This window comes from Pogonomyrmex barbatus, unplaced genomic scaffold (genome assembly GCF_055798465.1).
Source record: "Pogonomyrmex barbatus isolate J1 unplaced genomic scaffold, ASM5579846v1 scaffold1, whole genome shotgun sequence".
Taxonomy (NCBI): domain Eukaryota; kingdom Metazoa; phylum Arthropoda; class Insecta; order Hymenoptera; family Formicidae; genus Pogonomyrmex; species Pogonomyrmex barbatus.
Window position 1 is genome coordinate 10336526 of NW_028297098.1, and position 14733 is coordinate 10351258.

General features: G+C 35.2%; 1 protein-coding gene across 3 annotated transcripts; it reads right to left on the reverse strand.

Annotated features, from left to right (window-relative positions):
* Positions 1–11205: 11205 nt before the first annotated feature.
* On the reverse strand, positions 11206–13856 carry LOC148938092 (uncharacterized). 3 transcript variants are annotated; one of them, XM_089083622.1, is made up of 3 exons: positions 13646–13856; positions 12837–13062; positions 11206–12684 (listed from the first exon to the last, which is right to left on the reverse strand). In XM_089083622.1, the coding sequence occupies exons 1-3, from the start codon at positions 13796–13798 to the stop codon at positions 12488–12490; spliced, it is 576 nt and encodes a 191-aa protein (XP_088939748.1). In that variant the 5' UTR covers positions 13799–13856; the 3' UTR covers positions 11206–12487. The 3 variants fall into 3 exon arrangements, with proteins under 3 accessions (XP_088939748.1, XP_088939752.1, XP_088939755.1); XM_089083626.1 differs by having other exon boundaries at positions 12833–13062; XM_089083629.1 differs by having other exon boundaries at positions 13514–13856.
* Positions 13857–14733: the final 877 nt, after the last annotated feature.

Below are 14733 nucleotides of genomic sequence, written 5' to 3' on the forward strand. Positions count from 1 at the left end.
TTTGACTTATCGTCCGGTTTCCATCAGATTCCCATGCACGAGGCCGACGCACCGAAAACAGCCTTTTCTACGCCCTATGGGCACTATCATTTCAAACGAATGCCATTTGGATTAAAAAACGGTCCCGCGACTTTCCAAAAGCTTATGGATCAAGTGTTGATCGGACTCTAAGGAGAAATTATTCGTTTATCTCGATGACATCGTAATATATGCTAATTCCCTGAAGGAACACGAAGCTAAATTTAATAAGTTGGCGAATAGATTGCGAACCGTGAGACTGCGATTACAGCCAGATAAGTGTGAATTCTTACGGAAGGAGATAATATATCTTGGACATGTAATTACAAAGGACGGGGTACGTCCTGATCCCGAGAAAACAAAGGGAGTAGAAAGATTTTCCGTCAACGTTAAAAACATTAAACAATTCCTGGGCCTTGCTGGCTATTACAGGCGATTTATCCCTGAATTTTCCAAGATAGCGAAACCGCTCACTCAATTGTTGAAGAAAGACACACCTTTCCAATGGCTGGAGTCGCAGGAACGCGCTTTTGATTGTCTAAAAACAGCTCTGTGTACCAAACCGTTGTTACAATACCTTGATTTCACGCGCCCGTTCATTGTCACGACCGATGCTTTCAAAAGCGCTGTAGGAGGCGTACTCAATCAAGGCGAAATAGGAAAAGATCTACCTATAGCCTGTAACGTCCAGAGAGCCGCCATTTATATTTTTTCCCCTTCCACGCATGTAATATCACCTTAATATAATTCATCGCCAGCGACCGAGAATGGCCATTGGCTCTCCTGCCGTTCCGCCTAACATGGCGCGCCCCACCACCGTTATGTTACATAGATGTAATATTATTTTAACCGTCTTCTTCAATAATTATAAATATTAACATTTAATAACACATGTATTCGATTATCCTAACCACTTTCTTTACTAACTATAAACAACAATATTTGACATAATATACGAAATATTTCATAAATTATACTTTAAAAATATTTAAATTATAATAATAAATATAATGTTCCTTAAACATACCTAAATATAATACCTGCATTAATAATAAGATCATGTTAATGATACGATATTAATTTAATTAATTGTAAGATTATTACTACAATAAAGCTCGCATTACTGTTACGCGCATCATCTCCAGTCAGCCACGCGCTGATTGGCCGACCAATGACCGCCATAGATATGCACATCTAGCCTAGCTCTATAGTCTATGCCGCCGCCAACGCCACGTGCGTTGGCGTACTCATGCTACCGCCATGTTGCGCAACAGCGCTGCCGCAGGCACGCGCTACAACGCGCGGCCATACTCATTCACTCTTGTGCGCGTCGTCGAACAGTTGACATCGCAAGCGTCTTGCTCCGATCTCTAGTACGTAATTCAAGTTCAAGTTGTTTATTCAATTTTTAGTTCGTAGCCGTTCTATTTCTAGTTCATATTCCGCTACAATTTCTAGTTCTAAATAAGCGATTTTGATTGTTTACCTCGTATTAGTGAATAAAGCTTCGTGAGTGTAACCTTTAGTTAATTGTTTAAATATATTAATATTAAATTCAAATCGCCACGTGTTCGTTCTTTCACACGCTCCATCACCGCTTTTATCCGCATTAGAATAAAGCTTCGCGCGTGCAACTTTTAATTAATCTCCTGAATATAATAATATAAAATTCGAATCACCACGTGTTTGCTTTTTCATACGGTTCATCATCGCGTCTACTAATGGAAGTGTTCGCAAGGGCACGAGGCAACTAGGTGTTAATAGCAAGTCCAATATTGATTAATCGATTAATTCATAATTAAAGCAAGAATTCTGATCGTTTCTGGGGGCAAGGTGTTGTGCGTCATCCGCACTTACCATGAAGGAAACATCGGACTTCGAGCACGTGGTAGCTCCTGCATTCCGACGCGACGCCGAACCAATGCGTGATTGGCTCGCAGCCGAATGTGATATCCTATCCCTAACTTTTTAATTAATATATATTTTTATAATTTTTCTTATTTATATTATATTCTTTTACATTAAAGTATTTCTTATTTATATTATTAGGTGCACAAAAAATTCTGAGCTTTAGATTTCATACAACGGAAATAACAATTTAAATTTTATATATCTTCCCGCCTTTTGTGGTTTAAAGCGTTGACATTTGGCCTTCTAAAATGCCATACGATTTGGCATTTGATGCACATAATCTCAAAAATCAATAGTGTTCATGATGGCAATAATAAAAGAGCATATTCGATTTTCCATCCACTTCGCGTTTCATCTGAAGAAAAATGCTGCTGAAGCCACTGCAATGATTTGTGCATATGGAGAGAACGCTATAAGTCATACTACATGTAAAAGATGGTATCAAAAATTTCACCAAGGAGATTTCAGTCTTGAAGATGAATCGTGTGCTGGAAGCCCTCAAAAGATTGAAACAGACGAATTGCAAGCACTGCTGGATATAAACTCTGCGCAAACTGAAAAGGAGCTTGCAGAACAGCTTGGCGTTACACAGCAAATTTCCATACGTTTACATACGATGGTGTAACGTCCGGAGTGCCGCCATTTATATTTTTTTCCCCTTCCACGCATGTAATATCACCTTAATATAATTCATCGCCAGCGACCGAGAACGTCCATTGGCTCTCCTGCCGTTCCACCTAACACGGCGCGCCCCACCATTGTTATGCTACATAGATGTAATATTATTCTAACCGTCTTCTTCAATAATTATAAATATTAACATTTAATAACACATGTATTCGATTATCCTAACCACTTTCCTTACTAACTATAAACAACAATATTTGATATAATACACGAAATACTTTTTAATTATACTTTAAAAATATTTAAATTATAATAATAAATATAATGTTCCTTAAACATACTTAAATATAATACCTGCATTAATAATAAGATCATGTTAATGATAACGATATTAATTCAATTAATTGTAAGATTATTACTACAATAAAGCTCGCATTACTGTTACGCGCATCATCTCCAGTCAGCCACGCGCTGATTGGCCGACCAATGACCGCCATAGATATGCACATCTAGCCTAGCTCTATAGTCTATGCCGCCGCCAACGCCAAGTGCGTTGGCGTATCCACGCTACCGGCATGTTGCGCAACAGCGCCGCCGCTGGCACGCGCTACAACGCGCGGCCATACTCGTTCACTCTTGTGCGCGTCATCGAACAGTTGACATTGCAAGCGTCTTGCTCCGATCTCTAGTACGTAATTCAAATTCTAGTTGCGTAGTTATTCAATTTCTAGTTCGTATTCCGTTCTATTTCTAGTTCATATTCCGCTACAATTTCTAGATCTAAATAAGCGATTTTGATTGTTTATCTCGTATTAGTGAGCAAAGCTTCGTGAGTGTAACTTTTAGTTAATTGTTTAAATATATTAATATTAAATTCAAATCGCCACGTGTTCGTTCTTTCACACGCTCCATCACCGCTTCTATCCGCATTAGAATAAAGCTTCGCGCGTGCAACTTTTAATTAATCTCCTGAATATAATAATATAAAATTCGAATCACCACGTGTTTGCTTTTTCATACGGTTCATCACCGCGCCTACTAACAGAAGTATTCGCGAGCGCATGAGGTTACTAGGTTAATAGCAAATCCAATATTGATTAATCGATTAATTCCTAATTAAAGCAAGAATTCCGATCGTTTCTGGGGGCAAGGTGTTGTGCGTCATCCGCACTTACCACGAAGGAAACATCGGACTTCGAGCACGTGGTAGCTCCTGCATTCCGACGCGACGCTGAACCAATGCGTAATTGGCTCGCAGCCGAATGTGATATCCTAACCCTAACTTTTTAATTAAATATAATATATACCTAAAGCCTCTGTCGAATGCCTAAGGCACGGAAAAATCGCGCGGGGCGCAGTAACGCTATACGACATCTCGAATACGATCTTCATGTGGCTGCGATTTTCGAGGAGGTAACCTTCGACGGGGAGTACGAGCTCCTGGTGCACGACTGTCTCTGGAGTGCCCTGCCCGCGCAGTCCGCACCAGCCAACACCATCGAAGAACCCCGCTCCCCATCGCGAATCTCTCTCCAAGACTATTTGCAGAGAGTTTCCAACGAAAGGTAAGTAGCTAAATTGTTAAATAAATTATTATAAGATATATGTATACGCGTATATTTCTCGCGCTATTTTTCCTATCGCGTCAGCCGAACGTGTCCGTGCAAGTTCAACGATCGCTTCTACAAAGGGAATGTCTGACTGGAAGGATTTACGACCGACGCCTTTGTTTTTTTTGGGCATAGTTTTTGCTCCGTCCGACGACTTCATTCGGGAAATGCACTCTTAAATGCTTGCTTCAAACTTTCTAGCTCCGATAATATTCCGTAATATTCTTCAACGCATGGACGCGTTTTACCTTCGCGGATACTATTAATTAATTAGTGTGACGTGATCAGAAAGACATATCCCAGATACATAGGAATCTGAAAACGAAAATAATAATAAATATATATATATATATATATATATATATATATTTTGGATATGAGAATGGGATATAATGGCAATGAGAGCACAGCGCAGTACTAAGAGCGCATAAAATTTAATAATAATCAATGTAACAGCAAAGTAACATAAAGCGGATGTTTCGGCTGATCTTTCAGCCTTCCTCAGCGCAAGAGATAAAAAAAATACAAATAAATCTACCTAGACGGAGAACGAATCGCAAATTCATAGTCAATGTAGCAGCAAACATCGAAATTCATAACGGCGGTCGTCTCTCAAAATATGATGCATCTTCAAGAACAGTTACAGTAGTTGTTAGGATGACCAACTGCTCAATTACACGGTCAAAAGTTGAGAAATGATTGTACAGAACATGATGTTATGATGCATTTGTACTAATGCCTGTAAATGACCAATTCATATACGAGACGATGTGAGAGAATGCCCAGATATATAAAAAATTTTTAAAAAATAACTTACACATAAATTTAGAGCCGACGCGAATAGAAAATTCACATTCTGCAAATTGATATTGTTCTTTTGTCTTTTAATGTGTAAAATTTCAGAAATTAGTCGTTTGTGTAAATGTGGCTTTCTGTCTAAAATCTCAACATTCTCCCAATTCAAATCGTGGTTCTATGCAAATAACTAACAACTATTATAACTGTTCTTGAAGATACATCGTATTTTGAGAGACGACCGGCCTTATGAATTTTGATGTTTGCTGCTACATTGACTATGAATTTGCGATTCGTTCTTCGTCCTAAATAAATTTATTTGTATATTTTTTATCTCTTGCGCTGAGGAAGGCTGAAAGATCAATCGAAACGTCCGCTTTTTGTTACTTTGATTATGTTACATTGATTATTGTTAAATTTTATACGCTCTTAGTACTGCGTTGTGCTCTCATTGCCATTATACCCCATTCTCATATTCTTTTATCGGGGAGCCGTATCTTATATTCAATATATTTTGGAATCATGTATTCGTTGTTATTAGGATTTTAAATATTTATACGGATTTTAAATATTTAATGTATAAACAAAAATTACAAACAAAAATTGAAAATAAACTGATGCTTCACTACACAAACTAATCGATCGTATAATGATAGGGTTTAAAAGATAAGCGCAATAAGTAAGTCTGTTGAGAGGAATCCAGCCTTTGAATGATAACAACTAATTAATAATGCCTATAATAAGATTAAATTATTATCATTATATTATCGTTAAAATAATGTTAAAAAAAAGAAAAAAAAAGAGAAAAAAAGAAACATATTTAAAATTTGAAATTATAATATACGAGGGTAGTCTGAAAAGTTTTGAGCCTAATATAGAAACAAGTATTTTTTCGGTCAAATATAGTTTTATTTTTCAACATAATCTCTCTTTAAGTCGATACATTTTTCCCATCGATACTCTAACCTCTTTAACCTCTCCAAATAGTAGGTTAGCGTCTTGTTCCGCAAAATAGGCGTTTACGTATGCGATGAAAATCTCTGTCCTCTAAGCAAAATTTTAAGCTTAGGAAACAGGAAAAAGTTGCTAGGGACCAGATCTGATGAATACGGTGGGTGGTCAACCAATTCGAAGTGCAGTTCGTGAATTTTGGCCATGGCGACCGCCGAAGTGTGAACAGGTGCATTGTCTTGATGGAACAGCACTTTCTTCTTCTTCAAATGCGGCCATTTTTTTGCTATTTCTGCCTTCAGCTTCAAGTAATAATGCGTAATACGTTCCCGTTATTGTTTTACTTTTTCAAGATAGTCGATACCACATTCCGTGATTATCCCAAAAAACAGTCGCCATTACCTTCCTAGCTGATAGAACCGTCTTCACCTTTTTCGGAACAGGTTCACCCTTTGCAGTCCATTGTTTTGACTGTTCTTTTGTCTCTGGAGTGCAGTGGTGGATCCAAGTTTCATCTACAGTTATGAATCGACGCAAAAAATCTGACTCGTTTCGCTTGAACTGCTATAACAGGGTCTTGGAAATGTTCATTCGAATTCGTTTTTCCAAAGTGAGCAAGCGCGACACCCAACGCGCGGATAGCTTGCGCATATTCAATTCTTCAGTCAATATATGACAAACGCATTCTTTCGATATGCCCATAGCCTCTGCTATCTCTCTCACCTTGATTCGACGGTCGTCCAGTACCATTTGATGAACATTTTCGATGTTATCAGCTGTGGTCGCAGTTTTTAACCGTCCCGAACGCTCATCATCAGCCAAGCTGGTATGACCACGTTTAAATTCAGCTGCCCATCTTTTTACAGTGACAAATGATGGGGCAGAGTGCCCGTAAACAGTGTCCAATTCGATTTTAATTTGCGCAGGCGTATTGCCTTTCAAATGTAAGAACTTAATCACGGCACGATATTTAATTTTTTCCATTTTTACAAGAACACTGACATCGACTGACACAAACAACTGTCAAACGACAACTGAGCGTCCAAAATGGCTGAAAATTTCACAAAAGTCTTTCAAAGCATATACTACTGTAATACTAGAATGGTTTTGACAAGTAACGTTATCTTCATGTTAAGGCTCAAAACTTTTCAATTAGTCGGCAAATAGTCATTTGTGCTGTGTGAATATGAATTAATTATTTTCGAATTAATATATATATATATAAAGAATATGTTGATATTAATTTGACGTATTTAGATTTTTTGTTTTATACGTACAAATTTGCCGATGCAATAATATAAATTGTATTTAAAAATCAGTTAAAAATATTTTTGAAATGAAAAAGAGGTTCAAGAGTATGGTAAATCAATTAAATATTCCAATGGACTGATTAATGCGATACTCTGCATACTTATTTATAAACAATTAATTTATAATCTATAAAATTGCAACAAAAGAACATATTGTAGCTTTGTACAGCTTTTATAAATTAACATGTAAGTTTTATTAATCAAAATTTACTTAAACTTACATAAAATATAAGTTAAACATTACCTAAGACAAAGTTATTGTTTATTTTCGTTAAAATGAAACCTGTAATTATTCCCATAATATATGGAATTATTCTAATCCATGGTGAAAAATATAAGATATCCGCAAGTCTATACTGTTCACATCAACTACAAGAATAAAAAAAAGCATTAACATAATTAATTTCTTGATAAGTAAAATATATTTCAATAACTTACGTTGGAATGTATTCATAAATATATGAAATATAACCATTATGGATGACGGAGTCTATTAAAAGTATACCCAACAGCACAGCAGCGGCATAAAAGTATCTGAAATTATGATATGATATTTTTTCGAATATATTAGAGACACATAGCTATATTATTGTCAATGATTAATTAACTTACACAGTTGACAACATCAATACTATTATAGCAATTATAAAAAATTGCATATCATTAACTAAATACCAACTCCAACTCATGCACTGCAATAAAAATGAAAAGTAAAAGATTTATCATTTCCTCGAGGTCAAAGAGATTATTTATGTACAAAAGATTTCTCCACCAATATTTTGCAAGTTTCATATGATTTTTCGTACATATAAAATTGTGAGATCTTAGTTGAGCTTAATAATAATATTTCTAATGCCATCATGTAAGCCGGAGTTAGCCTTAAAATAAAATTCTAATTATAGAAATAAAAATAAATTACATAAAATCACAAAATAAACTTAAACATTTTTTTCCAATTGTACTTTTCTAAATAATATTCAATTATAATTGTTTTTAAAGGATAACGTTGTTATTACATTGTTTTGCAATATTTGATATCAATCAACGTAAAATAACATAATATTTTACACACTGTTATCAAGATATCATAATTTAATCATTATTTATTAATTAAATAAAAAATAAAATTAAATAAAAAATAAAAAAGATTTAAAAACAAACATTTTAGTGATACTATTAGGTGTACAAAAAAGTACAAAAAAGTTCTGAGCTTTTTTTTGTAAAATTCAATGTTTATTCAAAAACAAACAAAAAAATATTAATCAACGAAATATTCCCCGTTTGCATCAACGACCTTTTGCCATCTTTCGGGTAGCTGCGAATTCCTTGACGATAGAAGCTCACCGGCTTCGAAGCGATAAAGTCAATGCATTTTCGTATCTCTTCAAATCTCACGAAATATCAGCCAAATGATGCTGCAGCGATCGAAATAGGTAATAATCGGAAGGCGCCATGTCTGGGCTATATGCTGCGTGCGGGAGAAGTTCCCAGCCTAACACAAAGATATGATCCTGAGTCGCTTTCGCAACATGTGATCGAGCATTGTCATGAAGCAAGATCACTTTACGACGTCCTTGGCCAGTAAATGGCCCCTTTTCTTCTAACGCATCGCTCAAATTGGTCAATTGTTGTTGATAGCGATCTGCCGTGATTGTTTCACCCGGTTGTAACAACTCGTAATACAACACACCTTTCCAATCTCACCAGATACAGAGCAAAACTTTTTTGACGTGGATATTGGGCTTTGGCGTCGATGTCGAAGGTTGACCAGGATCAACCCATGATTTTCTACGTTTAGGGTCATCATAAAGAATCCACTTTTCATCGCCTGTAATAATTTTGTGCAGAAAATCTTTTTTCCGGAACTTTGAAAGCAAAGTAAGTGCAGTGTCACGCCGACGATTTTTATTGTCTTCGGACAATTCATGCGGAACCCATCTGCCTTCCTTCTGAACCTTTCCCATCGTATGTAAACGTACGGAAATGGTTTGCTGCGTAACGCCAAGTTATTCTGCAAGCTCCTTTTCAGTTTACGCAGAGTTTATATTCAGCAGTGCTTGCAATTCGTCCGTTTCAATCTTTTGAGGATGTCCAGCACGCGGTTCATCTTCAAGATTGAAATCTCCTTGGCGAAATTTTTGATACCATCTTTTACATGTAGTATGACTTACAGCGTTCTCTCCATATGCAGCACAAATCATTGCAGTGGCTTCAGCAGCATTTTTCTTCAGATGAAACGCGAAATGGATGGAAAATCGAATATGCTCTTTTGTTATTGCTATCGTGAACAATACTAATTTTTGAGGTTATGTGCATCAAACGCCAAACCGTATGGCATTTTAGAAGGCCAAATGTCAACGCTTTAAAATCGCAAAAGGGCGGGAAGATATATAAAATTTAAATGTAATTTAATTGTTATTTCGGTTGTATGAAATCTAAAGCTCAGAACTTTTTTGTAAACCTAATATCTTATTACCTATGTGAGGAAATACATACCGAGTAAATCTTTTTATTATATATACAGAAAAAGTCATTAATTTTTGTCTGTAATCAATTGACTTAATCAATTCTTTATTCGTTTTATCTCTCAGATACAAATAAGTTACTAAACAACCGCTCGAAAGAAAATAAATATCGACTGATAGCAATGAAGTATCATATAAACTAATCCAAAAATTGCCATTATATCTCAGAAATCATCCTTTATTATCTGTATTCACGAAATAAATTCCATTATGCAGATCTTAAAACCGTTTACCGTTTCAATATTGTAAAGTACTTCCTGACAAATTCTGCTGAGAAATAAAAAGTATGGACGAAAATTAGACATAACATACTTAAAAATTTTAATCCGTGAATGACAGGTATTTCACCGGCATTTAGTTTTGTATTAAACATTTCTCTCGTATTTCTATAAACGGAGAAGCGTATTAATATTTTTTCAATTTTACTATCTCGATATGGAGATAAATCTGTTTCCATTTCTATTTTCTCGATCATGTTTTTTATGTCTGAATTATACTTTTCGTTTCTTAATAATATATTAACTGAAAAACAAAAATGCCTCAATTAAATAAGAATAACCATTCATAATCATCTTTAAGTTTTTTAATCTGGATCAATTTAAAATCCATGGAATAGAGATCATTGATCAGGAAAATTTTATCATAAAGTATTTTTTTGAAAATAAAATTTAAATCATTTGTAGAGCACGACGTTGGCAAACAGAGTCCGAGTGAAATCACATCCAAAAAATAAAACTTTCTGTAGTCTTACATTTAAATTTATTGTAGAGAAAGAAATTATTAAGGGGATCCTAAAACGAAGGACGAACTCCGACGGTCGTACGTTAATGCCATCTAAACGGAATTAAAGAAATATCGGTAACGATCGACAATTTAAAAAGTCGATATTATCGACAATTTAAAAAGTCTACATTATCGACATGACTAATTTCGTTTACTCATTTTAATTTTTATCTTATCATTTTACTAAATAAATGAAAACACACACACACACACACACACACACACACACACACATATATATATATATATATATATTGTATACATGTATGTCAATGCAAGTCATTCTTCACGACGTTCGCTATGTCCAATATCCTTATAGACTAGGATACGAAGGATACTACATATATTTTTCTCAAAGAGAATATGTATATATTGCACGTAGTGAAGCGACTCTTTGCTATAGAAGACATGGAACTATTTGTACTATTGTTATTGACTAGTTGTCTATGATATCTAGTACAAACGTATTTAATTTTATGAGATTTTGCGATAACATTGCATATTCTTCCACTATTTCCTACAAGTGTGTGTAAGTATATCTCTAATTGTTTACAAATAATGCATTAGTAATAATCGGTATCATCCATTTCGGGCATACATTTTTGCCAGTAACGTTAAACAGCTTCTGATTATAATTTTTATCTGTTGCAGAGTAGTATTTAATTATACAAAGTCTTGGTATTTTAATCAATTATTTATTAGGCACGATGCACTGGACGGTTTTACAAGATTTGGGAGAGAGCGAGACACTAAAAAAAAATTAGAAAAGAACTATCTCTTTGACAACTATTGCCAGCTTAAATAAACCCACATTTAATGGTAGTATTTAAATAAAGTATTACATTATATTTTAACACCCCCGCTCAATGTAATACTTATATAAATTATCTTATATGCATTAATTTAAAAACACAGATAAATCTACATTAAACCACATCTAGTTACAAATTTAAACAATAGTTTCCTATTTAATGACTTAGTGAACATATCAGCAGTTTGATCCTCGGTCTTTACATACATTAAACATATTTTACCTTCTTTAATTAAATCTTTGACAAAATGATATCGAATATCAATATGTTTCAATTTCTTAATATTATCAGTATTTGCAACCATTATGGGGGATTGGTTGTCACAATACATAGGGATTGGATACACATTTGTAATATTAAAGTCTTTTAATAAACTTGCTAGCTAACAAGACTCACTAGCCGCCATACTGACTGCAACATACTCAGCCTCAGTTGATGATAAGCTTAGAGCACTGTTTCTTGGAACACCATGATATGAGACAGTTAGAATACTTGAAACAAGCCAGTGGTCGACTTTCTGTCTATTAGGTCACCACCCCAATCTGCATCGCAATGCCCTACAAGCCCATCATCATTACAATTGTAAACCAACTTATAATCTAAGGTGTGTTTTACATATCTTAGAACTCTTTTCAAATGAGTTAGCAATACATCACTTGCATTATTTTGGTACCTACTCAATATAAATACAGCTATACAAAGATCTGGTCTAGTGCCTGATACTGCGTACATTAAACTGCTAATAATTTTCCTATATGTGTTTTCAATATTTTTGTCTGGCTTACATTCTTTGGCTTCTAAAATTTTTACATTAAAATTTTGATTAATAGGAGTCGATACAGGTTTGCAGTTTTCCATGTTAAACCTTTTTAATACATTTTCTAAATAGGATTCTTGACTCAATTCCGTTACACAATCTTTAAAATTTTGTTTAACATTGATGCCAAGAAAATTTGAAATCAGTCCCATATCTTTCATTCTAAATACTTTCTGTAACTGTGATTTAAGATCATTCAACTGTTGTTCATTACTACTAAACATCAAAAGATCATCAACATACAGTAGTACATAGGTTTGGTTTTCTCCATTACATTTGGTGAACAAATATGGATCATTCTTAGACTTTACAAAGCCTGCTTTATTTATTACATGGTTAAACTTTTCATTCCAATACTTAGGAGATTTTTTGAGTCCGTACAAAGATTTATTAAGTTTGACAATTTTTCACAACCGTTATATGCCCCTTCTGGTAATTTAATAAATACATTTTCTTTTATATCCCCATATAAAAAGGCCCCAGTGACATCCATCTGATGTATTGGTAAATTTAATTTTGTAGCAACTGAAACAAATAATCTAAATGTTGACAACTTAGCAACAGGTGAGTAAATTTCATGCAAATCTAGTGTATCATTCTGTTCAAAACCTCTGGCAACCAACTAGCTTTATATTTAATAGCATTATCAAGCTTCCTTATTTTGAATACTCACTTACTACTAATAATGTTTTGATTTTCAGGTACTTGACACACTGTCCATGTATTGTTTGCTTTCAGGGTCTCGAGTTCTTGTTTGACAGCTTCTTCCCACTGACAGGCATCACTTCTCTGCATAGCTTTCTTATAGATTCCTGATTCTATTTCTGCAGTGTAGACATTTTGACAAGTATAGAATTGTGTTGGCTTCCTGACACGTGTGGTTCGACGAGGTGAAGCTGGCTCCTGTAACGTCCGGAGAGCCGCCATATATTTTTTTCTTTTTCTTCCTACCACGCATGTATCGCCTTAATATAATTCACCGCCGGGCCCACGACCGAGAACGACCATTGGCTCTCCTGCCGTTCCGCCTAACATGGCGCGCCCCACCATTATTATGCTACATAGATGTAATATTATTTTAACCGCCTTCTTCGATAATTATAGGCATTAACATTTAATAACACATATTCGATTATGCTAACTATTTTCCTAGCCATAAACAATAATATTTGTTATAATACATGAAAAGTTTTATAATTATACTTTAAATATAATATTCCTTAAACATACCTAAACATAATACCTATATTAATAATAAGATTATATTAATGATAAGATTATATTAATTATATTAATGACATCAATATTACTAAATTAATCAAGCACAAGATATCAATATTACAATAACGCCTACATCATTGTTACCGCGCATCATCTCCTGCCAGCCACGTTCTGATTGGCCGACTAATGCACGACATAGACATATACATCTAGCTTAGCTACACAACCCGCGCCACGCCAGCGCCACATGCGTTGGCGTACTTACGCCACTCGCCATCTTGCGCCACGTGCATTGGCGTATCCACGCCACCCGCCATCTTGCACCACGTGTGTTGGCGTACTCACGCCATCTGCCATCTTGCGCCACAGCGCCGCCGAAACACCGACACTCTTGTGCGCGTCGTCGAACAGTTGACATCGCAAGCGTCTTACTCCGATCTCTAGTATGTAATTCAAGTTCAAGTTGTTTATTCAATTTCTATTTTTTATTAGTTCGTAGTCGTTCTATTTCTAGTTCATATTCCGTTACAATTTCTAGTTCTAAATAAGCGATCTTGATTGTTTATCTCGTATTAGTAAAGCTTCCTGAGTGTAACTTTTAGTTAATTATTTAAACATATTAATATTAGCTCACTTTTATTTTAGAGAATGTTCCCCGGAGGGCATCTCACCCTCCGGGGTGGATACATAAGAAAGCGGCTAGGCCGCACGCAGGACTAAATACTACATGGGCGGGGGACAATAGCCCCCCCCGCCTTGTGGGCACTAAAACTATTGTAGCTGGCAGGGTCGCTCCCCGCCAGCGTGCGCAAATTAGAATTAGACTATCCCCCCAGCTCGCGTGCTGGGGGGATGACGCAAGAAATAATCGGCGGCCCTCGGGGTGTATCACAGATCAATAAGTTAAACGATAAAAGACCCCGAGGGCGCGCGCGCGGCAATACTTAATAAATAAATTAAATAAAGTCAACGCGACACATTCACACTCGCTTAAAATACAATAAGGTTCCCGCGACACTCACACTCGGACATTCATGGCCCCACAGAAAATGAAATAAAATACATATATACAAATAAAAACAAAAAAAAATAAAAATAGAAATAAAAATAATAAATAAGTGAATAAATAGAAATAAATAAAAATACAAATGAAAAGAAAACAAAAACATACCGAACAATAAAACGGGTGAGATAAATAGTTATATAAATAAAAGGTGCCCTGAGAATAATGAAAAGCGGGCAGGAACCCTGTCCACATATCTCGCGAAAGAATAATAAAATAATAGAGAAAATAAGAAAGAAAAAATAATAAAAAATTAAAATACTAAAAGGAAATATGTACAAATAAATAAA

Excerpts from the sequence above, each read along its gene's own strand:
- LOC148938092 (XM_089083622.1), bottom strand. The coding sequence starts at position 13,798 with ATGTCAACTGTTCGACGACGCGCACAAGAGTGTCGGTGTTTCGGCGGC. Across the intron at positions 13,063-13,645 it reads GGCGCAAGATGGCGAGTGGC|GAGCCAGCTTCACCTCGTCG; the intron begins GTAAGTACGCCA and ends CGGACGTTACAG. Across the intron at positions 12,685-12,836 it reads AAATCAAAACATTATTAGTA|TTGCTACAAAATTAAATTTA; the intron begins GTAAGTGAGTAT and ends TATTTGTTTCAG.